At 51.3% G+C, this 25432-nt stretch overlaps 5 protein-coding genes and 1 long non-coding RNA gene across 8 annotated transcripts in view; 3 read left to right on the top strand and 3 right to left on the bottom strand.

The window, feature by feature from the left end:
• TLN1 (talin 1) overlaps nt 1-25432 on the bottom strand; it is a 501447-nt gene that overhangs the window by 34306 nt on the left and 441709 nt on the right. Inside the window, exon 2 of one of the 2 annotated variants that reach the window (XM_050762060.1) lies at nt 746-816. The gene's annotated coding sequence lies outside the window, so the exon portion shown is untranslated. Of the gene's footprint in view, nt 1-745; nt 865-25432 lie in introns of those variants that run through there. The other variant, XM_050762063.1, reaches the window with a different exon arrangement.
• Nucleotides 1045-5525, top strand: CREB3 (cAMP responsive element binding protein 3). The gene is made up of 9 exons (XM_050762204.1): nt 1045-1576; nt 1670-1820; nt 1892-1959; nt 2074-2163; nt 3793-3899; nt 3990-4058; nt 4708-4792; nt 4890-4974; nt 5056-5525. The coding sequence occupies exons 1-9, from the start codon at nt 1448-1450 to the stop codon at nt 5388-5390; spliced, it is 1119 nt and encodes a 372-aa protein (XP_050618161.1). The 5' UTR covers nt 1045-1447; the 3' UTR covers nt 5391-5525.
• On the bottom strand, nt 5531-17946 carry GBA2 (glucosylceramidase beta 2). Its single transcript, XM_050762092.1, has 17 exons — nt 17032-17946; nt 13285-13376; nt 12967-13082; nt 10336-10554; nt 9459-9698; nt 9177-9279; nt 8860-9013; nt 8657-8782; nt 8287-8459; nt 7974-8078; nt 7660-7767; nt 7410-7561; nt 7183-7289; nt 6889-7031; nt 6695-6810; nt 6408-6599; nt 5531-6110 (listed from the first exon to the last, which is right to left on the bottom strand). Exons 1-17 carry the CDS (start codon nt 17388-17390, stop codon nt 5832-5834), a joined length of 2784 nt encoding a protein of 927 aa, XP_050618049.1. The 5' UTR covers nt 17391-17946; the 3' UTR covers nt 5531-5831.
• LOC126938115 (uncharacterized) lies at nt 6928-7546 on the top strand. The gene is made up of 2 exons (XR_007719946.1): nt 6928-7024; nt 7277-7546. It is a non-coding gene; the product is annotated as an uncharacterized LOC126938115 (long non-coding RNA).
• RGP1 (RGP1 homolog, RAB6A GEF complex partner 1) lies at nt 17946-22080 on the top strand. Of its 2 annotated transcripts, XM_050762194.1 has the most exons (9): nt 17950-18063; nt 18426-18560; nt 18928-19064; nt 19343-19426; nt 19525-19674; nt 19951-20097; nt 20310-20437; nt 20634-20823; nt 21677-22080. In XM_050762194.1, exons 2-9 carry the CDS (start codon nt 18445-18447, stop codon nt 21898-21900), a joined length of 1176 nt encoding a protein of 391 aa, XP_050618151.1. In that variant the 5' UTR covers nt 17950-18063; nt 18426-18444; the 3' UTR covers nt 21901-22080. The 2 variants fall into 2 exon arrangements, with proteins under 2 accessions (XP_050618152.1, XP_050618151.1); XM_050762195.1 differs by lacking the exons at nt 18426-18560; nt 19343-19426 and having other exon boundaries at nt 17946-18063; nt 19464-19674.
• Nucleotides 22016-23483, bottom strand: MSMP (microseminoprotein, prostate associated). Its single transcript, XM_050762287.1, has 3 exons — nt 23354-23483; nt 23014-23122; nt 22016-22306 (listed from the first exon to the last, which is right to left on the bottom strand). The coding sequence occupies exons 1-3, from the start codon at nt 23481-23483 to the stop codon at nt 22126-22128; spliced, it is 420 nt and encodes a 139-aa protein (XP_050618244.1). The 3' UTR covers nt 22016-22125.

Genomic DNA, 25432 nt, shown 5'->3' with positions numbered 1-25432 from the left:
GCTTGGACATTCATCCCTTTCCCAGCAGAGACTCATATCCAATCCCTGATCCCTGATACTGATCTAAGTTTTACCTTTAGCACCAAATTGCCTGATGTTAACCCTAAATGTTGACCCCTAAGCCTAAAGTTCATTTGTAACTTGATTCCTAACTCACGCTTTCACTGTTTATCCTTAATACCGACCATGTCAACATTCTTTAATCCCTCAAACAGGCTCTAACCTGATTCCTGTTGTTGACCCTTAACCCGACCCTGAACTCAAATTATGACGTATGATGGCCATCCCAGCAAACAAAATAATGACCTTAATCTAAACCTTACCTACCTAAAACGGACCTGACTCACACTACTAACTCTTAAGTTTTAACCCCAGCTTTTAACTCCTATAGCGACCCTTGATTCCTAAACGGACCCCACTTAATCCCCAACTCACCCAAAGCTTTCCTACCCACATGGCCGCTATCAGCTAACACCAAAGCCCGTCCCCGTCCTGCGCCCCGCTGCCACCCGACTCCTCACGCTCCCCAAAGCCTATCCCAGGCAGAGGACTGCCCCCAGGAGAGGCCTGTCTCCCCTAAGACGGCCTACTTCACGATGAGCCCAAGTTGAGATGCGCTGGACGCTGACCTCTCCAACTAACAGGACCCGAACCGGACACGCAGGAGAGGCAGGGCCCCGCCCGCCCCCGGGGCCAGGCTCCGCGGCCCCACCCTAAGGCCCCCGCCCGGCCCGGTCTGGCCTACCTGCGCTGCCCGGCTCTGCGCCCCGCCTGCCGGCCCGCCGGCCCGCTGCCCTGCCGCTTCTCGGGTCGCCCTCGGGCTCCGGCCTCGCCCTCCCTTCGACACTCGGCCACTTCCGTCCTGGGAACGTCCCCCACCCGCGGGCGGCGCCCTGGGGCAGCGCTCTATGGTCGCGGGGGGCAGGCAGGAAGCTGCTCTGGCCGCGTTCTCGATGCTCGGGGGCCGCCAAAGGCCGGCAGCCCCTCCCTGGCAGGAAGCGAGGGTGCGGCGCAATCCGGAGAGAACGCCAAGACGACGCCCGAGTTCCCTTTCAGGCCAGAACTCTTCCTTTTTCTAGCTTGGGGGAGAAGGCGGAGCCGGAGCCCCGGAACCCCCGCCCTCGGGGTGCGAGGCGGCAGCAGGGCCGTCCCCTACATTTGCATAGCCCCTGGGACGTGGCGCGGCACCCAGGCCTCTTCTCAGTTGGAGGGAACTCCAAGTCCCACAGTGCCACGGGGTGGGGTGCGTCACTTTCGCTGCGTTGGAGGCTGAGGAGAATTGAGCCTGGGAGGCGGGTCCGGAGAGGGCTACGGAAAGCCCCCAGCCGGGAAGCCCGGCCGTAGAGGGACAGTGGATAGGTGCCCGAGGCCTACAGCTGGCCTGGGGCTCGTGTCTGGGCTTCGGACGTTGGGGCCCGGTAGCCCACCCTTTCCGTAGTTGTCCCAAATGGAGCTGGAATTGGACGCTGGTGACCAAGACCTACTGGGCTTCCTGCTAGAGGAAAGTGGAGATTTGAGGACGGCGCCCGATGAGTCCGTGAGGGCCCCACTGGACTGGGAGCTGCCGCTTTCTGAGGTGCGTTGGGGTTCTGACTGGGGAAAGCGTGGGATGTCCATGAGGTCAGGGGATGGTGATAGGTCAAGGCCTGTTCACTGGAACCCTGCGCAGGTACCGAGCGACTGGGAGGTAGATGATTTGCTGAGCTCCCTGCTGAGTCCCCCAGCGTCGTCGTTGAACGTTCTCAGCAACTCCAACCCCTGCCTTGTCCACCATGACCACACCTACTCCCTCCCACGAGAACCTGTCTCTATGGATCTAGGTGAGTCTGAAATAAGTTTGCGGGGAGGACAGGGTTCATGGGCCTGGCTATTCATACTTTCCCTTTTGCAGAGAGTGAGAGCTGTAGAAAAGAGGGGACCCAGATGACTCCACAGCATATGGAGGAGCTGGCAGAGCAGGTACTTGACTTGATTTTCAGGAAGATTACTCTCACATTCCTCAGGTGGGGGCAGGATTCCCCATTCCTCTGTGACATCCCCATGCAACTGCCGCCCACTTTCTGGTTACCCTAGGATATTGTTAGGCTGGTACTGACAGATGAGGAGAAGAGTCTATTGGAGAAGGAGGGGCTTATTCTGCCTGAGACACTTCCTCTCACTAAGGTAAGACTCTCGTTAGTTGAGCAAAGGCTGAAAAGGGATTAAAAGTCTCAAGTAGGCCAATTCTGTTAACTTTATATCAATAACTTTAAAAAAGGATTGAGGTGAGAAACTTAGCAGATTTATTGCTAATAGGAAGTTGAGGCAGGTACCCAATATGCTAGATACAAGGCAGATCCTCATTTTCGTTGGGCTTACACAAATTTTGGTGTTCTGTTAAAAAACAAACAAAAAAAACCCTCAAAATTATCAGTGCAACATTAGTATTGGGCCTTAGAAAGGACTGTGTAAGTGAAGGGCCTTGACACTTCATTGGCTTCATAGTAATCCACCTCTTGCTGAATGGTAGAACTGTTTAGAGAGTTCAACACGATTGGACTAAGCAGTACATGAATAAATGCAAAATCCTTAGTTTCCAGTTTTAAGCAATCAGTGGCAACTTCACAAGCAGAGTACTGGGATACTATGATGAAATCAGTGCTCATTAATAGAAAGGTTCCAGGAATTTTTTTTTTTTTTTGACAAGGTCTTGTTCTGTTGCACAGGCTGGAGTGCAGTGATGTGATCATGGCACACTGCAGCCTTGAATTTCTGGGCTTAGGTGATTCTCCCACCTCAGCCTCCTGAGTAGCTGAGACTACAGGTGCACACCACCCTGCCCGGCAAATTTTTTTTTGGTGTTTTTAGTAGAGATGGGGTTTTGCCTTGTTGCCAGGCTGGTCTTGAACGCCTGTGCTCAAGTGATCTACCCACCTTGGCCTCCAAAAGTAAAGAATTTTAATTCCTTCAAAGTACAAGATGAGTCAGCAGTGCGATGTGGCTACTAGGAAAGTTAATGGGATTTGGAAACTGTAGCAAGAGTTATTGTCTCCACAAGTCACTATCTTGCTTTCCTTTATACTGGCTAGAGCACATCTTTGACAGATACTAAGAAGATGCAGTCTATCCTAAGAAGATGAGTTAAAATTTTTGTCTAAGCTGTTTTTTTCTTGAACTTTTTTTCTCTGAGGAAATGTCAAATGCCTGAAAATAGCTAAACAGGGTTCATTCTATTTGGCCCCAGAGATACTAGGTAAGTCCAACGTATAGAAATTATAAGGAGACAGCTGTTGGTTCAGGATAAGGAAGTTTTTGTTTGAAGACAGATTCTTGCTTTACTGCCCAGGTTGGAGAATAGTGGTGAGATCATGGCTCACTACAGCTTCGACCTCTCAGGCTCAAGCGATTGTCCTTCCTCAGCCTCCTGAGGAGCAGGGACCACAGGCATGTGCCACCACACCCGGCTAATTTATTTTTAGTAGAGACAAGGTCTCACTGTGTTGCTCAGGCTGGTCTCAAACTCCTGGGCTCAAGCGGTCCTCCTGCCTTAGCTCCCCAAAGTGTTGGGATTACAGGCATGAGCCATGTCACTTGAATATTGCCTGACCAATTTTTTTTTTAATAGTTTAAAATGGTCTGGCTTGTTAGGGTTAACACCTGGTCCGTGGAGGCATTCAGAAAGAATGTGAATGCCTATTGGTCAGGGAAGCTGTAGAAGGGATTTCTGTATTGGAAAGAGATGGATCTCAGTTGCCTTTCAACTTCTTGTTCTAGAGTCCCTCTAATGATACCCCTTTCCCTGTTTCCTTTCAGATGGAGGAACAAATTCTGAAACGTGTGCGGAGGAAGATTCGAAATAAAAGATCTGCTCAAGAGAGCCGCAGGAAAAAGAAGGTGTATGTTGGGGGTTTAGAGAGCAGGTATGAAAGGGAGAGGGACTCAGTTTTAAGTGTTAGGTTTTTGAAGGGAGGACACAGGCCATATCCCCATATCTTTGTTATTTCCCCCAGGGTCTTGAAATACACAGCCCAGAATATGGAGCTTCAGAACAAAGTACAGCTTCTGGAGGAACAGAATTTGTAAGTATCCCTCCAAACCGTTCCCTTCCTACGCTCCTCATTTAATGTTTTCTCACTCTTTCCCCTGCCCTACACTTGATTTCTAACAGGGTGGCTGCCTTCACTAGGTCTCTGATTCTAAGAAGCTCACAGTAGTGGGGAATATATTTATAAGTAATTGAGAATAAGCTAAGTACCTAGAAAAAGAAAGGGGGTAAGAAAGACCTCATGGGCTTTCATAGGATTCTGGGGTTGGGTTGGGAAAGCATTCTAGGCAGAGAGAAAGCATCCTAGGCAAGAGGATTAGCCCAGCATAGTCCTCTTGGGCTGGAACACATGTGAGCTGGGACAGAAGGTAGAGAACGTAGAGAATGCCCGGTGAGGATTATGTGCATAGCTGATCAGACAATGGGGAACTACTGATGATATTTGCAAAGGAGGTTAAGTCCTGGAAGAGTTTGTTTTGTTTTGTTTTTGCTTTTTTTGTTTGTTTTAATGAGGAACTTCAGGCATTTTTTCCAGAGTGGAAGAAGTCGTTTGCAAAAATAGAATGAAAAGTAAGAGAGAGGATCCAGTGCAGAGATGGAGGAGGTGGCCTGAACAGGAGTTTCATTGTGTCTCAGGGTGCTAGGCCAGGGGATGCTCACCATTGGCCCCTCTCTTCCTCTAGGTCCCTTCTACATCAACTGAGGAAACTCCAGGCCATGGTGATTGAGATATCAAACAAAACGAGCAGTAGCAGCACCTGCATCTTGGTGAGGATAGTGATGAGGGGAGAAATTCTTTTCTCAGTTGCTGGGGACAGTTGTGCAATCCAGAGCCCTTCTTCATCTCCTTTTTCATCTGCTGTAGGTCCTACTAGTCTCCTTCTGCCTCCTCCTTGTACCTGCTATGTACTCCTCTGACACAAGGGGGAGCCTGCCAGCTGAGCATGGAGGTAAGAGGCTTAAGGATAGCTCTCAGACATGGGCAAGGGGAGAGGCCTGGGTTGGCCTCTGAAGATTCTTTGTCTCCTCAGTGTTGTCCCGCCAGCTTCGTGCCCTCCCCAGTGAGAACCCTTACCAGCTGGAGTTGCCTGCCCTGCAGTCAGAGGTGCCAAAAGACAGCACACACCAGTGGCTGGACAGCTCAGACCACGTACTCCAGGCCCCTGGCAACTCTTCCTGCCTACTGTACTACATGCCTCAGGCTCCCAGTGCAGAGCCTCCCCTGGAGTGGCCATTCCTTGACCTCTTCTCAGAGCCTCTCTGCCGAGGTCCCATCCTCCCCCTGCAGGCAAATCTCACAAGGAAGGGGGGATGGCTTCCTACCGGTAGCCCCTCTGTCATCTTGCAGGACAGATACTCAGGCTAGATATGAGGATATGTGGGGGGGTCTCAGCAAGAGCTTGTGGGGCTCCCCATCTGTGTCCAAATAAAAAGGGGTGGGCGAGGGCTGGCTGCAGCTCCTATGCCCTATCAGGAGGACTGAGGGCTCAAACACACCACACTTACTGGCTTTCTGGGTCTTTTATTTGTACCCATGTGTCTCACCCCATGAATGTACCTGGGGAAATCAACTGACCTCCCTGAACATTTCATGCAGTGAGGGAACGGGTGAGGAAAGAAATAAATAAGTGATTCTAATGCTGCCTAGGTCACCCTCAACCCCCATTTACTGGCACAACTGGGTGGGGAGAAGGGAAGGGGTATGATTGTCCTGATGGCTCAGGGTTGCAGAAGGTTCAGAGGGGAAGGAGGAAAGGCCAGGCTGGAGGCTGGGCTATTAGTGCTTTCCTCCCACAGTTCAGACGGTTCACTCTGCGCTCACGTTTGCCATGGCTTCCTTTGGTCCAAACATAGGCCCTGTCCTTAGTCCTGTGCCCTGTTCGACTTTTGGCCTGGAGGCCTTTTTGTGCTGCTGCTGTTGCAGGGCTAGCTGCATGGCCCAGATGCTCAGTGGCCGCATGTAGGCCAGTGAGCGGAACACCCGCTGCTGGCAGTATGCCTCTGGGGTCTGGAAGGCCAGACCCAGGCGCTCCCACACGGTACGGTAGCAGCCTTCAGCTGTCTGGAAGCCCTCCCAAGTCAGGCCCTGTTGGGAGAGATGACAGTCATACATACTAACTTGCACCCTCTGAATAGCCATTTCCACTGGATAGATGGAGGCAGTATAGTCTTTGCCTTCAAGGAGCGGGAAGGAAGTAGAGGAGGTAACTGTGACCCACAGGCAAGCCTGAAGGCAGGAGCTAGAATGCATACCAGGGAAAAGCGGGAGGCTTTATAGATGGATAAGATGGCATTGGGTTATGCCTTGAAGAAATTTGGTGGCTGAGGAAGTTTTCTGGGCCAGGATACAGATGGTAGAGAGATGGGAAAGGGAGTGTATTACCTCTTGGATCATGGTAGCTGCCAATCCGTAGACCACACCCACCCAGACTTCATCAGACTGCACACTGGATTTATCAGGGACACCATGGGGCTGCATCCCATTCACAGCCCCCATGGCCCCTCCTGCAAAGGCCTGGACGTTCAGCTCAAAGATAGTTTGGAGAGCACGGACCACATGTGGGGTAGGAAACACCTGGAGGGGCAATGGCAGGAACATAGTCTCATATACTTACTTCCCACCTTCAGGGAAAACCCAGTTTTCTCTCTGGCTCCTCCTCCTAGTCTCACCTCAGTCTCTCCTTCTCCTAGGCCACAGGCCTTCAGGAACCACTGTCCAGCACACTGGTCAGACATAACACTACGAGACTGAGGCTGAGAGCTGCTGTCATAGTTGTAATAGCGGCCTGGAGTCGAGGAAGAGAAAATAAGGCTCCTGGTGTCCCTTCAGCTGCTTTAAGACTACTTAGGCTCCCCGAACTCACCATTCCACAGCAGTCTCTCATAGGCTTCTTGGCCCCGGTGGAGGATGGAAGAAAACTTATCCTGAATGTCCTGTGCCCCACACAGAGCAGCCATCTGGACCATCACAGCCACAGCTGCCAGCCACAGCCCTCCACAGTAAGCACTGATCAGGGACATGGGTTTGGGGGTCAGACTGGCAGCTCCAGCTACTCCCATGCAGTGTAACAGACAATGAGTCATTTTTTCTTGAGCCCTACAATCCCTTGGTGCCCAGTTTCCCACCTCAGGCCTCCTGGAAACCCCTACCCACTAACCTGGGGCCTGTGGTCACCCATCCATCATAGGTCTGGTCTGCGTAGCCTCCATTTTCAATGAGTCCATCATGATCCTTGTCAAACTTCATTTCAGACTCCATCACAGCCTAGAGAGGGGACCAAGATGCTGAAGACCTAGGTACCGAGGAAAGGCAACAACCAGCTAGGCTCTTCCCAGACACCAGCCATACCCCTGGCACACTGGTCACTGCATGTGCATCCCTTACTAGACACACAGGCCACATGTCCTTCAGGAAGTTTTGATCACCCGTCAGGTAATAGTCCCGATAAACCTGCAGCACAAACTTCAGGTTCAGGTCCTTCCAGTCAGCAGTATCGTGGATCAAATAGGCATTGACCCGGAGCCATGGTTCATCATCTGTGGGAGAGGCGGGGACCTGGGTCATTTGCATTGGTGGGTAGGGTAGAGGGTACAAAAGTTGAGGGAGGGAAGCTGACCTTGGGGTGGACTTTTACCTGGGTCCCCAATATCATGGGGGATGACGTTCCTCCTTTTCACAGGTGCCATCACCCCACTCATCAGGTACTGTCGCCGTGTCAGGTCCTCCCTGAGAGTGGCCAGAGCTGCGGGAGCAGACACAGAAGGGAGGCAGGGAATGGGCATGCTTGAGGAGGGGCACAGAGCTATGTGTGTGACCGCAGTGGGGAACCAGTAAGCAGCATGCAGATATGTATAAAGGGAAGGGAAAGAAGAGACAATCTGAGGGACCACAGAAGTTCAGGGGTATGGGGAGCCAAGAGGGCAGAAGAGGCACAAAAGAGATCCTCACCCATGTCATACTGTAGGCTGAGCTCAAGTTTGGGCCATAGCATGATGAGGGCAAAGGAGGCATAAAAGTGGACATCATATGTGTTGTACATGCGGTACTCCTGGCCTGGAGGAATGAATGAGAAACACTGTTGCCAGAATTCCTGCTTCCCCTTCAAACCCCTCTGTAGCTTGTCCTCTAGATTTGGAAGTGGGGCACTGTCACTAGTCCACATCCATCAGCCCCTCACCCTAACCAATATCCTGGGGTAGGCAAATCCATCATCCTGGCTTAGGCATGGCCTGCCATATCCCAGCCCACCAGCATCCTGTACCCTCAAGGTAGCCAAATCGACCGTAGTCCCGTAGGGTGGGGCAGAGGTGACACATGTTTCTGCCCAGCTCCTCTGGTAGGGAGTCCTCACGAACTTCCAGCCATACTGTGCCTCCATCAGCCAGGAAGTATAGTTCATTGAACAGTGCAGATTTGTACCAGGCAGGCAGTGATCTGGGAAGTGAGGAGGAGGAAATGGTTTAAGGAACATGCATCTCCCAAGATGGAAAGGATTTGGGGGTTCAGCAGAGTAGAAGCATCAAATTAATCCCAGTGCAAGTCTACTGACTTTGGTGGGTGGAGAGTAAATCGAGGAGTCCCATTCGGAGTGAGTGCCTAGGAGAAAGGCAAGAGATGGGCCCCACTGGCACCTGTCATCCAATACCGGGCTCTGCCAAGCTGAGATCCTCTCTTCCCACTCTGCGTATCGGCACAGTGCATAGTGGCTGAGGGCAGGTGCTGCATCTCCATCCTGGCCAAAGAACCTTGTATACCGCCTGGGGTGGGAAGGGGAAGGATGAACACAAGCCCCAGGTCAGAGCTTTGGATCCTTACACTTTCTTGCTCCCCTCACCTGTAGTGGACTTGGCCTTTAGCTCCAAACAGGATCCTGGGCATGTCCCAGGCCAGTGAAAACTCCAGGCGGCACTGGCCTCGAGGTCGCAACTTGCTGGAAACACACACAGCTCCAGCAATGCCTACTCCTTTCTGCGTAGGGGTGCTTTGGCCTGAGAGAAGCACAAGAGAATTCAGGACAGGAGCCCCTGCAACCCCAGGGATAGGGATCCCTAACAGGGAAACAAGGCCTACTTATTGCCAGGCCTCCCACCCTTGGTCCCAAGACAGGGACAACCTCTCTTCCCACCATCTCCCAGTCAGACCCCCCATCACCAGCGGGAGAGTCCAGCTGTCCATCCTGAAGTAGATCCTGCCACACCTGCTGCCCCGTGCTGTCAGGGTCAAAGGCTGTGATGTGGGTTACCGTGGTATCTGCCTGTGAAGGGGCCAGGGACTGTGAGGGCAGGCACGAGTACACTGGGTCCTGGCTAGCTCCCCAGCTCCTCTTACCCAGACCTAGGGGCTTACGGGAGTATGATGAGGGTGGATGAAGAGACCATGGTGGGGTGGAGATGGGGTTCAGGGGCTAAGGTATAGGGCAGGCTCTTTCCTTACCGTGACTCGTGCAGCCACAGCCATTGTGTAGGGGTTTGGAAGGGTTGGATGATGCAGCAGCAGCCCCTGGACAGTTTCCCCGCCATGCTCCAGACAGAAGGGCTCATTCCACAAACCCCCTGGGGCATCGTCTCCACCCCCCAGTCCATTCCGCATGGAGAACATGATGGACACATCTAGAGCTTCGTCCCCTTCATTTTCCACATCCCACACAAAGACTCCTACAGGCAGGCTGCTGTCCTGGGGGCAGAACATTAGACTCAGACGGTCCCAGTAGAGCCCCTCCTGACCCCACTCTCCTAGGATCAGTCCTGGGCGCACACAGGACCTGACTCAAATACTCCTCAGTATACTCTTCTTTTGTCCACTTGCATCTCCCTGTATTCCCAGGCAAGCTGCCTATCGGGACATAGAAGACCAGAACCAATCGGGCGGTGGTTCTGGGAAGCCAGTGTGATGGCTTCAATCTCCTTTCACAGGTCATGCAGTTTCTTTTCCTTTTTTTTTTTTTTTTTTTTGAGACGGAGTCTTGCTCTGTCACCCAGGCTGGAGTGCAGTGGCATGATCTTGGCTCACTGCAAGCTCCACCTCCTGGGTTCACGCCATTCTCCTGCCTCAGCCTCCCGAGTAGCTGGGATTACAGGCGCCCGCCACAATGCCCCGCTAATTTTTTTTGTATTTTTAGTAGAGACAGGATTTCATGTGTTAGCCAGGATGATTTCCATCTCCTGACCTCGTGATCCGCCTGCCTCGGCCTCCCAAGTGTTGGGATTACAGGCGTGAGCCACCGTGGAGCCTGGCAGGCCATGCAGTTTCTAGCAGAGGCAAGGTCCTGGGGAAGGGAGGGCAATGGAAAATACAGACGTGGGGGCCTCACCTGGTAGTCATGGGGCAAGATGGGTGTGATCTGACGGCAGGTGAGGGTGACATCCTGGCCAGGAAGCTGATAGACAGTCCAGGCTCGGGGATAGAGGGCGTGGTAGAAAGCAAAGTACCCACACAGGCCCCAGTTCCAGCTGTGGAGGACACTTGGGCGCTCCAGGGACAGGACTTGCTGGTACACAGTCTGCCCTTCCCGGCGTAGGCACACTGTGAACTTAAAGAGGGCAGATAAGCTGGAACGGGGTAAGCCACAGGCACCACAAACTAAGTCTTCCCTCTCCTCAAATCAGCTCCTCCCCTTTCAGAGCCTGCAGCTGTTACCACTGCACCATCAGCTTCAAGTCATCCCCCAGGCTCAGTGAATCACCAAGTCCTGCTACCTCCTCGTCCATCTATCTCCCAAGCTTTCTCTCCCTTCTCCACTATGGTGGTGTTAGCATCTCATTTAAGCCCAAACAATCTCCTGCTTTTTCTGTGGCCCTTTTCATCTGGGTAGCAGAGTGATCTTTCTCACAGGCAAATCTAGATATGTCGTCCTTGGTTAGAATGTTTCAGTGACTCCCCATGGCCCTCAGGCTAAAGTCTCAACTCTTGCCTGGCTTTCAAGGCCCTTCTTGAGCTGGCCTCTCCCTGCCCATCAGACTCATCACCTCTTCAAGCACCTATATTCTGCTCATATAAAAATACTCACTGTTCCTTGAGCACACTACATTCCCTCCTCCATGCCTGTGCTCATACTTAATTCACTATCTGGTGAAACCTCTCATCCTTCAAAGCCTAGGTCAAAAGCCATCTCTTCCTCTTCCTCTCCTTCCTCCAGCAGTGAGTCATTATATGTGCCCCCCTCCCGCTCTATTCTAGCATTTGGTGTATTATCTTATAATGTATTGACTGACCATTCTGTGTCCCTGACTGCTCTATGGGTTCTTCTGAGAGTAGGTACATTTTCTAATTCACTGATGCACCATTCTTCAGAGTTGGTGTGTATGTGGAGGGAATGAGTGAAATCTGCAGCGCCGTCCCTTTTTCCGCAGTATACTATCCACCCCTCTTCTTTTAGCACTGATGTGGTCTCTGTCTCCATTTCCCCTAAGTTTTGTTTTCTCAAAAAAAGTTTTAGCTCTTGGAGGGTAGGAGCTATGAGGGATTAATATCCCTTTCCCTGGTTCAAACTATGCCAAATATTTTTATTGTATACAGTCGGCTCTCCGTATCTGTGAGTTCCGCATCAGTGGATTCAACCAACCAAATCTAAAATATGCGGAAAAAAAGTTGCATCTGTACTGAATATGCACACACTTTATTTCTTGTACGGTATGACAAGGGTTTATGTAACAATGTATGAGGTATTATAAGTAATCTACAGATGATTTAAAGTATATAGGAGGATGTGCAATGGTTATTTGCAAATACTATATGCCACTTCAAATCAAAGACTGAGCATCCTCGGATAGTGGGTCCTGGGCCCAACCCCCAATGGATACTGAGGGACAACTATATAAAATACTTTTTCATTTTGTTGGAATGGTACATAATGGTTAAGACCACAAGCTCTTCACCACAGAAAGAAATGGTTCTGAATCCCAACCTTTCCATTTACCAACCTTGTGACCTTGCGCATGTTACTAAACCTCTCTGGATCTTAGTGTCCTCATCTGCAAAATGAGCATAATAGTGGTACTTCCCTTGTAGGATTGTTTTTAGTATTAAACAGTATACAAAGAGCCTAGAACAGTGTCTAGCACATGTTAAGCATGCAATAATTACTTTAATTGTAGAGTCACAATTCTAGAAGCCATTCCCCTCAGGATACCTAAGGGATGAGGCAGAGAGGGATCTTGGAACATGGGCAGGGCTGGTAAACCTGAACCAGGAAGGGCATTGTCATTAATTGGACTAAAGATTTGCTAGTCATTTTTCCTTTGAAGATGAGGCTGAATGCTGGAGCCAGGAAAGAGGAACTTCCTAGACAACTCTAAAGGGTGGTCAACTAGAGAGATATGATGAAAGGCAGGCCACATACTTCTGGCAATTTAAGGCCCAGATGTGATGTAGGAGCAAAAGGAAAAAAGTGAAGCTTCAGAAGAGGGAAGAAGGCTAGAGATCTAAGCCCGGGAGAGAAGGAGCTTTTTAGATCCTAAGCCAGAGAGACCTCCAGGGAAGTGATCAGCAGAGGAGCTGAACTTTGGTGAAGGTTCCTCAATCAGGGTGAGGAACCTTGTACTACATGTCTTTTTTTCCCATGAGTTTATAGACTTTGGGTTTTCTTCTCCCTTCCAGTCCTACCAAATGTTCTTTTAGCCAGGTTAAGTGATTTGGGAATTCTCTGCATTCTTTGTGGTTGGGGGCTGCCTCAGCTAGTTGGGTTGGGCCAGTGAGGTAGACAGGAGGCATTTGCTAGAGAAATGCCAAGTCTGTTTACTCTTTCAAGGAATGTGTGCTCTGTGTGTGTCTTATTCCTACAGTATATCCTAGCACAGGGCTGGGCACACAGGAAGCATCCTGAGAGTACTTACTGGATTGAATCATATTCACATCTAACTGCTACCTCCTACACTAGCCAAGAGGTCCTTCCTTCTTGGCCTGGGGAGGTACTGTCCTGGCCTCTCCACCTCCTGGCTCTTACTTGGTCAGCGATGACTGTCCGGTGCTGATACATTCCAGGGTTAAGCTGCCAACGACAGAACTGGCCTCTCCAGCCACGGGTAATAGTGCCTCCCCCGATGCCACCCAAGGGACAACCTAGAGAAATCAGGATGGTTAGTGGGGTATTGGGAGAGGAAAATAAGCATATTTCTAACTTTCTAGACTATAAAGCCTGGTTCTTCTGAAAACCTAGGGAATGGAACAGTGCAATTTGCATAAACTGGAAGCCTCTGCCTAACTGTGGTAGACCTGGAGGCTGGGCCTTTTCTGAGCAGAGCACAGATGGGGTGAGGCTCACCATAAATCTGTCTTAGGGGTACAGAATTGATCATGTCGATGAAAGGTGTCTTCTTTTCCACCTGGGTCTTCCGGTACCACCACTGCAGGTACCTGAGGAGCAAGAGGCAATGTGAGTGGAAGGGGGCAGGTGGGCAGTTGTTCACAGGCTGTCACCTGCCTGTCTCTGTGACCTCCCATTAAATGTCCCAAGGACATCTGCTTTCAAATCTCTCTTCCTCTTGATTCCTATACAGTTCAAGGTCCCTTCATCTTCCCAGTCACCCCAGCTAAAGTGTAGGAGTGGCTTTGTTTCTCTCCTTTTTTCTCCTCAGAAGGGGCTTTCTGATCTCTCCTTATCTCTCTAGTGCCACCACCACTGCTTTACTTCCAACATCAGGAGCTTCTGTCTGAGGTGCTGAAAGGACCGTTTATGGTTTCCTGGCCTACAGCCTCCACCCCCAATCCCCTACCTCCAAAACAGGCATAGACTGCTGGGGATAACTTTCTTATTTTTATTTTTATTATTTATTTATTTTTTTTGAGATAGAGTTTCATTCTTTGTTGTCCAAGCTAGAGTGCAGTGACGCGCAGTCTTGGCTCACTGCAAACTCCGCCTCCTGTGTTCAAGCAATTCTCCTGCCTCAGCCTCCCAAGTAGCTGGGATTACAGGCGTCCACTACCATGCCTGGCACATTTTTTTTTTTTTTTTTTGTATTTTTAGTAGAGATGGGGTTTCACCATGTTAGCCAGGCTGGTCTTGAACTCCTGACCTCAGGTGATCTGCCTGCCTCGGTCTCCCAAAGTGCTGGGATTAGAGGCGTGAGCTACCGCTTGTGGCCTTTCTTCTTTTTAAAATGATCATTTTTCTTTCTAATTGTGAAAGGTGAAAGGGGGAAAAAAACCATCTCACCCACAGACAATCAGTGTTTATATTTATTTCTGGGCATTTCCTCTCAAGTCTTTTTTTTTTTTTTTTTTTTTTTTTTTTAATTCAGCATTTAAACCGTGAAGCTTTCTGATTTTGCTCTCGGTAAAGCCTTCAAAAAATCCCAACATTTTCCTGGGCTTGCTACAGCCCTGTATCCAAGAGGCAAATGATTGAGGCTGTTTTCAGTAGGCAAATGATTCTGTTTTCAAGGCTCTGACATCTGTCCCAGCCTATCTTCTAATCTTATTTCCTACAAATTCTCATTCCAGATGGGTCCTCACCAAGTAGCCCCTGCCTTGCCAGGCTCTTTCCCATTTCCACTGTCCTCCCTACCTAACCACATTATGCCTACTGTTCAGTCACACCACTTCTAGCCAAATAATTGGGTAAGTAACCCCTAAGTCCCAGTTTCTTCATCTACAAAATGAGGATACCACCTGCTCTAGCTACCTAATAAAATGGTTGAAAGATCAAATGACATAATAGATAAGAAAGCCATAAAGTACAGGTATGATTATTACTCATATATACAAACTGCTATCTCAATTCCTAATCAGACATTGCCTTGTTATTTCAGTGTTCCTGATGTGAGGCTGACATATTTTTAAGTTCCTTGGGGAAAGGGACAATGACAAAGACTAGTTGAATATTACCCTCAGGTCCAAGCACCGGGCAGGACATACGGTCTGCAGTCAATGCATATTTGCCAAATTTACAAATGAATGAACATACAAATGATGGGGCACAAGAGAGATAACAGACAGACTGGAGCGGAGGAGGAGAAATGTGATTAAAGAATAGGGACAGCGGCCAGGTGCAGTGTGGCTCACACCTGTAATCCCAGCACTTTGGGAGGCCGAGGTGGGCGGATTACCTGAGGTCAGGAGTTCAAGACCAGCCTGGCCAACATGGTGAAACCCCGTCTCTACTAAAAATACAAAAAAAATTAGCCGGATGTGGTGGCGGGCACCTGCAATCCCAGCTACTTGGGAGGCTGAGGCAGGAGAATAGCTTGAACCCAGGAGACAGAGGTTGCAGTGAGCTGAGATCGCACCATTGCACTCCAGCCTGGGTGACAAAAGCAAGACTGTCTCAAAAAAAAAAAAAAAAAAAAAAGGGACAGCACATTCTAGGGGTGGAAAGAAGAGGGAAGGAAGACAAAGGATGGGATGACAAGAAGGCAGAGAATCCTCTCTGCCAGCTTAGAGAAAATTGGACTTTGAAACTAGAGGCCAGAAAGGACTGGTAGAGGGAGGGTGTGGCCGAGGATTAGGGCAACCAGGGAGAGTAACTGCAATCTATGAGGATAGGCAGAACAAAGGACTATCTGGCACGGAAGAAGCACTCAATAAATATTTATTGAATGAGTGGACTCTGGCTGGAAGGGAGAACAATTGAAATTGAATTCTTACCGAGGTAAGGCCCAGAGAACTCTGTCTTGCTGGAGCTCCTGGTCAGAGTGTCCCCAGTTCAGCTCCGTCTTAGGAGCTCTCTCACTCCCTTAATATGGTAGCTGGCCATTCCTGACCTATTTGGCCTTCTCCACAATTTCAACCTCAAGAGTTATCACTTAGAATTCTTGTCTCACCTGTGCTTTCTCCTCACAGGAACTCATCCTATTCCAAAAACCTTGTATCAGTCCCCCCTACTCTATCCTGGAATGGGGAGCCAGGGTCCAGGGGGTTGAGCACAGCTTCAGGCCTCTATGACTCAGTTCATATTTAAGGGCTAAGAGGCTAGGATGCCCATCTTTTCTTGATCTCATTGTTCCCACCACATGCAACTCAGTGTACTTCTCTCTGTACACTAGATCCTATTTTGACCCAAAAGCTTTTGGGGTCAAACTTGGACTGAATTGATTTCAGAAGCAGCCTGGAGGGATGATTCTTCTCTGCTGCAGGCCACCCACAGGCACCAGCAAAGCCAGATGTGCAGGCAGCGTCAGGCCCTTCCCACTCCCCAGGGCTGGGGTTAGATAACTGACCTCCCCATCACAGCCCCACAGCACTTACTGGGGAAATGAAGGGTCTCCTACTCTAGAAGCTGTCAGGGCAGGATTTCCCAAGCTTTATGCCTCCCTCCACAGTTCTGTGTTTATTGTGTAGACTGAGTCAGGATGACCTCAGGGTGATGCTTTCTGTCCTCACATCCACCTGTTCCTGTTAGTGGGTCTGGCTCCTCATCACTAGTCTCTGAACTCAGTGGGGATCTAGACGGGTTCTACATCTATGGCAGTGCCTCTCTGATAAATGACTTAATATCAAGAGCTCTCTCTCCCAGAATAGAATGACAGCACCTTTTCATCACTTCAGAGTTGAGGGCAGGGAGGCTCTTACCTACTCCCTGGAGCTAAAGCTTGAGGAAAGAAGCAGTAGTGTTGGGACTCTAACAATGTGCCTAAAGAGGTACAGAGAATGCCCCAGCTGTTTGCAGGAAGTAAGGGGTTGAGACTCCCCACCCCCAAATAAAACAACATTGTGTTAGTATCACAGCAGCCAGATTATCCTTTCCTACCTTGCCACAAAGTATAGCTAATCCCAAAGGGAAGTCATTGGAAACCAGTATGTGAGAAGGAGCCTGAATGGGAAAGGCTGACTGCATGACCAAATGTTCCTACTGTTTCCTTCTGAAAAGACAAAACACTGGGAGGGAATGGTGTTGCAAAGAGATGTGACCTGGTCTCATGGTCCAAAACCATAGGCCTAAAATATGCCAGGGATAGGGGCCGCTTCACTGGGACAAGAAGCCCAACTGCTTTCTTGCCCTTTCCCACCTCTGCTAGTTTTGAGCTGGAACAAAGTGAAGCCAAAGGCATTCTAGGCAATGGGGTCTACTCACCTCAAGCCCATGCCTATATGCTTTATCATGTTCCTTAGGGAGACATTGTTAGCTTGAAAGGGTTTCCTCTTCTCTGTAAACTCATGAGCCAGACAGATGCGCCAGCCAAAGGGAGGCACCTGGTAGCCCATAGCTTTACCCTCATAGGAAGCCATCAGCTGCCCAGAGTCCTCCGGATTGCAGCAGCCCGTCTCTTTTTGGGGTCGGTTGTCTTCGGGACTCTTGCAGTCTGTAACCTGCACATCCTTGGTGCCTACAGTCTCTTCAGGGCAATAAACCTGTGGATCCTCTTTGGCACAGCTTATCTGCTCCGAGGCTGGGACGCCAGTTCCCATGTTTCCTGGATCCTGGGTCCCCATGACCTCGATGGCCCCAAGTTCCGAGCCCTCGGATACTAAGTATCTGGCCAGCCTATTCCAAATGTGGGCGCCGGTGGTTGTTAGGTATCGTCCCGGAGGGCCGGGCGTTGGGGAAAGCTTAGATGAGCTGGTGTTTCAGTGGAGCCGGGGAGCTCTTGCTTCAGTAGCGGCAGAGACAGCAATGAAGCCGCCTTGGGCTCTCCTTCGGTTGTCTCTGTAGGTCCTGGACGGGAAGGGTCGGGCCTCGTCGTCATTGAGCCGCGATGATTAGCTCGCCCGGCCAAAGGGCGACTGGGCCCGCAGAGAGGGGAGGAGCCGCGGGGCCAGCCCACCAGGCACCGCCCCGGGACGGGCCCGGAAGGCACCGCCCCCAGGACCTCGGCCCGGCCCCTGGGCCACGGCACCGGGTCCCCCAGGATTGGGCGCCAGGTCCCGCAGGCCGGCTCCGGGGCAGCGCCCGCGCCCAGGTGCCAGCCCGTGGGAAGGTGACCCTGGGCGCCGGGACAACCCGAGCCCTTTCCGGTCTGGCCGGCCGGGCGCTTCCGGCCGGAAGGGACTCCGCGGAGGGTGGAGGACCGAAGGGAAGTCCCGCCTCTACCGCCCCCCGGACGCTGCCGCCAACGTCGCCGCCGCAGCTGCCGCGCACCTAACCGGGACCCAGAGGGGCGGGCAGGTGAGGCCTGGGGGTCCTGATCCCTAGTGTCGACTATGCGAGGTGACGGGCGGCCGTGATCTTGGGCTGGGACGTGGAACTTTGAGGAAAGGAGGAGCGGAGACCAGTTTGGCAACTCCGCGGGGGTGCCCAGGGAGAAGAACCCGGAGCACAGGGGCGGGGGTCCAGGGCCCAGAGCGACGTCCTCCCCCGGGCAGTACTGAGTTTTCAGCCGCCTCCCTGCCACCCGCTTACCCTTCCTATATCCAGGCGCTCCCTCGGGCACCACGGTGCTGACCACCCCTGTCCTCAGCCCTAGGTGCTCACCGCAACGCTCCTCCCTGTCACGGTGCTGACCTCCGCCCCACCTTGTTTCCTTCTAGATCTGATTCCGGAGCTGCCATGATTGAAGTGGTAGCAGAGCTGAGCCGGGGTCCTGTATTTTTGGCTGGGGAGGCGCTGGAGTGTGTAGTGACCGTCACCAATCCCCTTCCCCCCACGGCCACTTCTGCATCCAGGTGGGGATGCTGGCACTGAAGGTGGTGGCCCTTCTGGGAAGAAGCCAGAATTATCTCTGGGGCTGAGGCAGAGCTCAGGTTGTCCTGTAGCGACACTACCTCCTTTTGCTCATTGTGCTCTCATTGTAGGAGAGGGCTCTTTAACAGAAGATGTGGATGACATAGCTGTGCGCTTTCCTTCCCCTCCCCCTTTCCCCGTTTTACCCACAGTTTGCTACTCTTTATGGTTTCTCTTTGGAGTTCTGGATTTCCTGATCACTAGGACAGTCATCTAACCTTGTTGGTTAAGACAGTGCGATAGGGAGCTTGGAAAAGCATTTGTGAGGTCGGGAACTACCTCGAATACCTCCTTTTCCTCTTCCCACAGTGAGGCCCTGGCCTGGGCCAGTGCTCAAATCCACTGCCAGTTCCATGCCAGTGAGAGTCGAGTAGCACTGCCTCCCCCTGACTCTAGTCAGCCAGATGTCCAGCCGGACAGCCAGACTGTCTTTCTGCCACACCGAGGTTAGAGAGGGGCATTTGCCTGGGAGAGGTGGGGTGTGGGGGGTGTGTGTGGAGGCATTGTCACCCATGGGTGAAGTTGTTAATTGTTCTTGTTCTTATAGTCCCTGTTGTGCTGGGAATGTTGGGGAGCATGACTATTTCTGTAGGGGTAGAAGACTATTCTCATTTCACAGCAGGGAAAGAGGGCCTGGCAGCTTTTCACTGTCTCCACTTGCCATGCTAGTCTTGTTCAGTACTGGACAATGGGTCATTAAATTAGTCATTCTTACCTTTTTCAGGTGAGAGGGGTCAGTGTATCCTTTCTACTCCACCAAAAATTCTATTCTGTGACCTGAGGCTAGATCCTGGAGAGTCCAAATCATGTGAGTGATTGTCCCCATCCCTGAATTGCCTTCTAAGCCTCCTGGAGGGAGAACTCCTCTGGTGCCTCTGGCTGCCCTGACAACTACTTCCCAACCAGACTCCTACAGTGAAGTGCTGCCCATAGAGGGACCACCCTCCTTTCGGGGTCAGTCAGTCAAGTACGTCTACAAACTGACCATTGGCTGCCAGCGTGTCAACTCCCCCATCACGTTACTCAGAGTCCCTCTGAGGGTTCTTGTGCTGACTGGTAAGCAAGGGCTCCTGGAGGGAAGGGCTGGGGAAGGACCTTGTCAAAGCAGAAATTGTCTTAGAGGACTTGCAAGAGGGGCTGCAGGGAAAGTTCCTGGTCTCAGTGATGGTGCTCGGGAGTTGGGAAGGAAGGGAGGGTTCTGGAGATAGAGATGTACACCTCAGCCCTGGCGCCCCTTACCTTCAGCCGTCTCACGTTGGAATCTAAAACCCTAACCTCTACTGTCATCTCTGTTCCCTCTCAGCGTTACCTCTCCACTCATTCTTTCTCTAGGCCTTCAGGATGTCCGGTTTCCCCAGGATGAGGCTGTAGCCCCATCCAGTCCATTCTTGGAGGAGGATGAAGGTGGGAAGAAGGATTCATGGCTAGCTGAGCTGGCTGGGGAGCGCCTAATGGCTGCCACATCCTGCCGCAGCCTCCGTGAGAATTCTTTCAGAATTGTCCTACCCCATCCTTCCCCTCATTGTATTCCCATCTCAGACAGTCTCCTAACCACCACACACTTCTGTGGATCCACTGATACCTCACACCTCCAATTATAAAGAAAAGCCCCACCTTTTGGCCTGTGGTGCCCAGTCCTAGACGTTCCCCAGTGTGTAGACTCCAGGCTTATAGTGTCCTATTCTCCCCAGATCTATATAATATCAGTGATGGCCGAGGGAAAGTTGGGACGTTTGGCATCTTCAAATCTGTGTACAGACTTGGCGAGGACGTGGTGGGGACCTTAAACTTAGGGGAAGGAACTGTAGCTTGTTTGCAGGTAAGAAGGGAACAGAGCTTCTTATCCGCTGGGTGCTGGAGTTGAAGGGCTAGGGTGGAAGGCCTGTAGAAAGAGGGGTGGCATGTAGAAGGGGATAGTGGGGTCATCCAGGGTCCCTTTGTAAAACAGCTTGAGGTTGGGCTGTCCTCTCACCTACAGACAGCACTTCCTGTTAGCACACATCTCTTGCTCCCAGTTTTCAGTCAGCTTACAGACCGAGGAGCGTGTACAGCCTGAGTACCAACGGCGACGTGGGGCAGGGGGTGTCCCCTCTGTGTCACATGTGACTCACGCCCGGCACCAGGAATCCTGCCTGCATACAACCAGAACCAGCTTCTCCCTCCCAATCCCTCTCAGCTCCACCCCAGGCTTCTGTACAGCCATTGGTGAGACCCTCACTGTTACTGGAGAAGGGAGAAGGGGACAGTAAAATGCTGTGCTAAGGGGGGGTGTAATGGATCCTGATTCCTTATACACACTCCCAGACATACCCACATCTAGCCTCTGACCTTGAACAGTTTCTCAGACCTTCAGCCTCTTCCCGTTTCTTAGATGCACTGACCCCTAAACTCCTAACAGCTTGATAGAACTCCTTCCCAATGCCTACCTACTGGGAGCTTGTGATACACTGATTTTTGATTACTTCACACTACCTAGACTTCACTGCCTCACTCTTGGGTTGTTAGGTATTCTATTCTGCTATGTTAGGTATTCTTTTCATTCTGCTATCTTCAGCTGACATCTATGGGACTACCCAATTGCTTCAGAAAACCCCTTTTTTTTTTTTTTTTTTTTTTTTTTTTGAGACGGAGTCTCGCTCTGTAGCCCAGGCTGGAGTGCAGTGGCCGGATCTCAGCTCACTGCAAGCTCTGCCTTCCGGGTTCACGCCATTCTCCGGCCTCAGCCTCCCGAGTAGCTGGGACTACAGGCGCCCGCCACCTCGCCCGGCTAGTTTTTTATATTTCTTAGTAGAGACGGGGTTTCACCGTGTTAGCCAGGATGGTCTCGATCACCTGACCTCGTGATCCACCCGTCTCGGCCTCCCAAAGTGCTGGGATTACAGGCTTGAGCCACCGCGCCCGGCCTCAGAAAAACCCTTAATCACAGCTCCCTGCTCTGTGACTTTTGCCTGTCTTCCTGAATACAGATTTTTTTTTCTCATTCACTAACTATATCCTGTCATTGGCCTTTACTCCCGCTGGCTTCTAATGCTTGTACCTTAATCTTTTTCTTCCGTAGTGTCCTTGAAGTGGAGATTGCATTTTGAATTTGTAACGTCCCGAGAACCAGGATTGGTACTCCTACCCCCTGTGGAACAGCCCGAACCTACCACCTGGACAGGTCCTGAGCAAGTACCTGTAGACACCTTCAGCTGGGACCTCCCCATCAAGGTGCTGCCTACCAGCCCCACCCTGGCGTCATATGCTGCCCCAGGCCCTAGCACCAGCACCATAACCATCTGAAACTGGACCACCCTGGCGCTAGTTCCTTGTGAATACTGAGAACTCAGCACCTGGACTCTAGTGGGACCCACTTTTTCCACCTGGGGTCCAATGTCGTGGACAGTGAGAGTCAGGCTTTCAGCTATAGCATTAATTTATTTATTCAGAATACATTGGCAGCTGCTAGTGGTTTCCCTGGAAGTGGCAGCAGCAGTGAGCAGTCAGCAGATGGGTGATCAGTTGAGTTTAGCTGGAGTGGGGAGCAGGAGCCCCAGGAACAGGGGTGTTGGCTGAGCCCCATTCTGGGTCAGGCCCTCCCCCTTTGCAGGGCAGCCGAGGGTCAGATTTTTGCACCAAGGAGAACTGGCAGGTTCCTGCCTCCTGACGTACCTCACACCCAGCCGGAAAGTCGATGGGATGCTGGGACCTGGGAAACCAAGGATGGGGGAAGGAATCAGCACAGTGAAAGGCTGCCTTTATCCCTGCCCACATGTTCCCTCTCTCACAGCTTTCCCCACTAGAGCCCCTTTCAGTGGCCCCTTGGTCCTCCTAAGCTCTCACCTACCATATGTGGGCCTTTTTGTTTTATAACAGGAGTATTTTCTCTCCAGGTACACCCCAGCCTCCCCTGATTTATAGCCTGAGGCCTTATCTTTCTTTTTTTTTTTTTTTTTTTTTTTTTTTTTTTTTTTTTTTTTTTTTTGAGACGGAGTCTCACGCTGTTGCCCAGGCTGGAGTGCAGTGGCGCGATCTCGGCTCACTGCAAGCTCCGCCTCCTGGGTTCACGCCATTCTCCTGCCTCAGCCTCCTGAGTAGCTAGGACTACAGGCGCCCGCCACCGCGCCCGGCTAATTTTTTTTTGTATTTTTAGTAGAGACGGGGTTTCACTGTGGTCTCGATCTCCTGACCTTGTGATCTGCCCGCCTCGGCCTCCCAAAGTGCTGGGATTACAGGCTTGAGCCACCGCGCCCGGCCGAGGCCTTATCTTTCACACTAGTGTTGGGCCCTTCATGTTCGGCCCATCTTGTACTGCTCTTCTGTTCATTCTTACATCACAGCAATCTAGTCCCTCCCTGGTCATCCCTCAGTCATTCACATCAGAGTCATTCTCTCTGGCTATCTTTGGTCACTCACGTGTCACAGCAGCCCACACCAACAGGATGCAGACAGGTGCAATGGAAACAGTCCTTGCGGAGCCAAGACTCACCCAGGGTGAAATATTTCCCCTCATAGTGACAGGGGGCTAGGGAAGAACGGAAAATGTTAGTGGGTGTAGGAGTGCTGATGAGAGGCAGAGTCTCTTCAGGTCTGGGGTGGAGACGGTAAGTACATACTATATCCGTATTTAGTTTGTCTTTCCTCTTTCACAGCTGAAGGGAGCCTGGGTATTTTGACATGGGATCATCTCTAAGGCCCTGTCCTCCCTGTGCCCTCTCTGCTGCTCCTTCATTCCTAATGCCTCACCCCACTTTACCTTGAGCTTGGAAGTAGCACTTGCTGTAGACTCCTGGGTGCTGGAGGAGTAGAGACATCACCAAGCAGACGATCCCCCAGCCTCCTAGGATCCCCTTGGCCTGTCCAGCCCAGAGCATCCTCAGGGCCATTACTGCTGCACAGCCCTCTCGGACCCTTCTTGGCCTCTGCTCAGCTACTCTGGTCTTGACTCCTTGACTTTGCTTTGCGTTGCTCCTTGAATCTTAGTTTCTTTCTTTCTCCCCTGGGCTCCTGTCTCACACTATCTCCCTGCCCTCTGCTCTCACAGGCTGGGGATGTTTATAAAGTGAGGACCCTGGCCCCCTGCTGAGTAGAGCTGGAAAAGCTGTAACTCTGTTTCCTGAGGTGAGGGCATGAAAACAAGAGGTCTAGCTTTAACAAGCTGTGAGAGCTGATTCATGCCCCGGCACAGCTAGAGGGAGGGAGGTGGCCATGGAGCGGGCACTGGACTGGGCACTTCCCCAGCAAGGAGGCAGGAGGGGTGAGGGCCCCCAGGTGGTCCCCAGATCTCTTCCCTGACCTGGAGAGAAGGAAGCATTCCACCTTCCCCCTTTCTCCCCCACTGCCACCACCAGGGGTGTGTACGCTGGGATCCCTGCCTGGACCGGAGGGAGGCATTTCCTGGGGATGGTTAATCCTGTGCCCCAGCCAAACCCAGGAGCTGCAATAGGGTGCGACGGCCAGAGGCTCCAGGAGAGTGAGCAGGCACCTGGAATGGAGACTGTGTTTCTCTCAGATCCTGGGGCAGAGTTTCCCTAATGTATCCAAGAAATAGGGCTGCCCCTCAGAGATGGTGGGGAGGGTCTCTTTTCCTCAGGCATTCCAGAGGTGAACTGTCCATTGCTTATCACCCTCAAACATACAGCAGATGTGGGATCACCCCACCTCTAGGGATGGTTCTTTCCCCCTTTCAAAAAGGAGCATCGCTATGTGCCCTGATAGGATGAATCACTCCAGGTTCACAGAGGTGTCCTCTCTTTCCTCCCATATGTAATAAGTGTGGTTTTTAGGAATTTATCATTTGGCATCCTCTGAGTTTCCCACAGGTTCTGGAGGAGCCCAGGATGCATGATTGAGAGCATAGGCTGCAGAGACAATCTTCTTGGATTCAGATCCTGACTCTACTTAGCTATGTAACCTGGTCAGATTACTTCACCTCTCTGAGCCTGTTTCCTCATCTATAAATTGGGGATAGTAATGCCAACTCATCGGGCTGTTATGAGGATTAAATGAGATAATGCATGCAGTGCTCTTATCACCATCTCTGGTACGTAAGCATCAGGAAATAGCAGTTGCTGTGATTGGGGTTAAAGCTCAGAGGCAAAATGGGTGACATCCTTTTCTTTGAATGACATTAAGCAGTTTGTGCATAGCTGAGGGCTTCTGTTGGGGATGGCTGTCTCCTGGCATAGACCTCTGCCCCTTTCACACTCATGCTCCATGTTTGCAGTCCCCAACCTTTTTGGTACCAGGGACCGGTTTTGTGGAAAACAATTTTTCCAGCAGTGGATAGAGGGGGATAGCAGTGAGGGGATGATTTTGGGGTGAAACTGTTCCACCTCAGATCATCAGGCATTAGATTCTCATAAGGAGCGTGCAGCCTAGATCCCTTGCATGTGGAGTTCACAGTGGGGTTTGCACTTCTCTGAGAATCTAATGCCCCTGCTGATCTGCCAGGAGGAGGAGCTCAGGCGGTAATGCTCACTCGTTCGTGGACCATGTCCTGCTTTGTGCTCCCGCTTCCTAACAGGCCACAGACTGGTACTGGTCTGTGACCTGGGGGATGGAGACCCCTGCTCCATGTCACCTTTCCCACCTCTTTCAAAAACAGGTACCTCCAGGAGCATTTTGGTTTTGGCCCTTGTATTGACTTCTGAATGTCTAGTTTGAAAAACTGTTCCCAATAAGCCTTCTTCCCCCAGATCTGCACCCTTACCTCTACCATGGGACAAGGTGTCCTTTTAAGTCTCCTGCTTTTTCTCACTGGGATTCGGATCCATTTCTTCCCATCTCTGCTCATGTGAACTCTCCAGTTCTCCTTTCTCACCACTCTCCTGCT

This window comes from Macaca thibetana, chromosome 15 (genome assembly GCF_024542745.1).
Source record: "Macaca thibetana thibetana isolate TM-01 chromosome 15, ASM2454274v1, whole genome shotgun sequence".
NCBI lineage: Eukaryota > Metazoa > Chordata > Mammalia > Primates > Cercopithecidae > Macaca > Macaca thibetana.
The sequence above is the reverse complement of the archived record's forward strand: the minus strand, read 5'-3'. Positions and strand labels throughout refer to the sequence as shown.

Excerpts from the sequence above, each read along its gene's own strand:
- MSMP (XM_050762287.1), bottom strand. The coding sequence starts at position 23,483 with ATGGCCCTGAGGATGCTCTGGGCTGGACAGGCCAAGGGGATCCTAGGA. Across the intron at positions 23,123-23,353 it reads GTGCTACTTCCAAGCTCAAG|CCCCCTGTCACTATGAGGGG; the intron begins GTAAAGTGGGGT and ends GTTCTTCCCTAG. Across the intron at positions 22,307-23,013 it reads GGTGTGGGCTGCTGTGACAC|GTCCCAGCATCCCATCGACT; the intron begins GTGAGTGACCAA and ends TTGGTTTCCCAG.
- GBA2 (XM_050762092.1), bottom strand. The coding sequence starts at position 17,390 with ATGGGGACCCAGGATCCAGGAAACATGGGAACTGGCGTCCCAGCCTCG. Across the intron at positions 7,562-7,659 it reads CCATGATATTGGGGACCCAG|ATGATGAACCATGGCTCCGG; the intron begins GTAAAAGTCCAC and ends CCTCTCCCACAG. Across the intron at positions 6,600-6,694 it reads TAGGAGAAGGAGAGACTGAG|GTGTTTCCTACCCCACATGT; the intron begins GTGAGACTAGGA and ends TTGCCCCTCCAG.
- CREB3 (XM_050762204.1), top strand. The coding sequence starts at position 1,448 with ATGGAGCTGGAATTGGACGCTGGTGACCAAGACCTACTGGGCTTCCTG. Across the intron at positions 4,793-4,889 it reads GTAGCAGCACCTGCATCTTG|GTCCTACTAGTCTCCTTCTG; the intron begins GTGAGGATAGTG and ends CATCTGCTGTAG. Across the intron at positions 4,975-5,055 it reads CCTGCCAGCTGAGCATGGAG|TGTTGTCCCGCCAGCTTCGT; the intron begins GTAAGAGGCTTA and ends TTGTCTCCTCAG.
- RGP1 (XM_050762194.1), top strand. The coding sequence starts at position 18,445 with ATGATTGAAGTGGTAGCAGAGCTGAGCCGGGGTCCTGTATTTTTGGCT. Across the intron at positions 19,427-19,524 it reads TCCTGGAGAGTCCAAATCAT|ACTCCTACAGTGAAGTGCTG; the intron begins GTGAGTGATTGT and ends CTTCCCAACCAG. Across the intron at positions 20,438-20,633 it reads GAACTGTAGCTTGTTTGCAG|TTTTCAGTCAGCTTACAGAC; the intron begins GTAAGAAGGGAA and ends TCTTGCTCCCAG.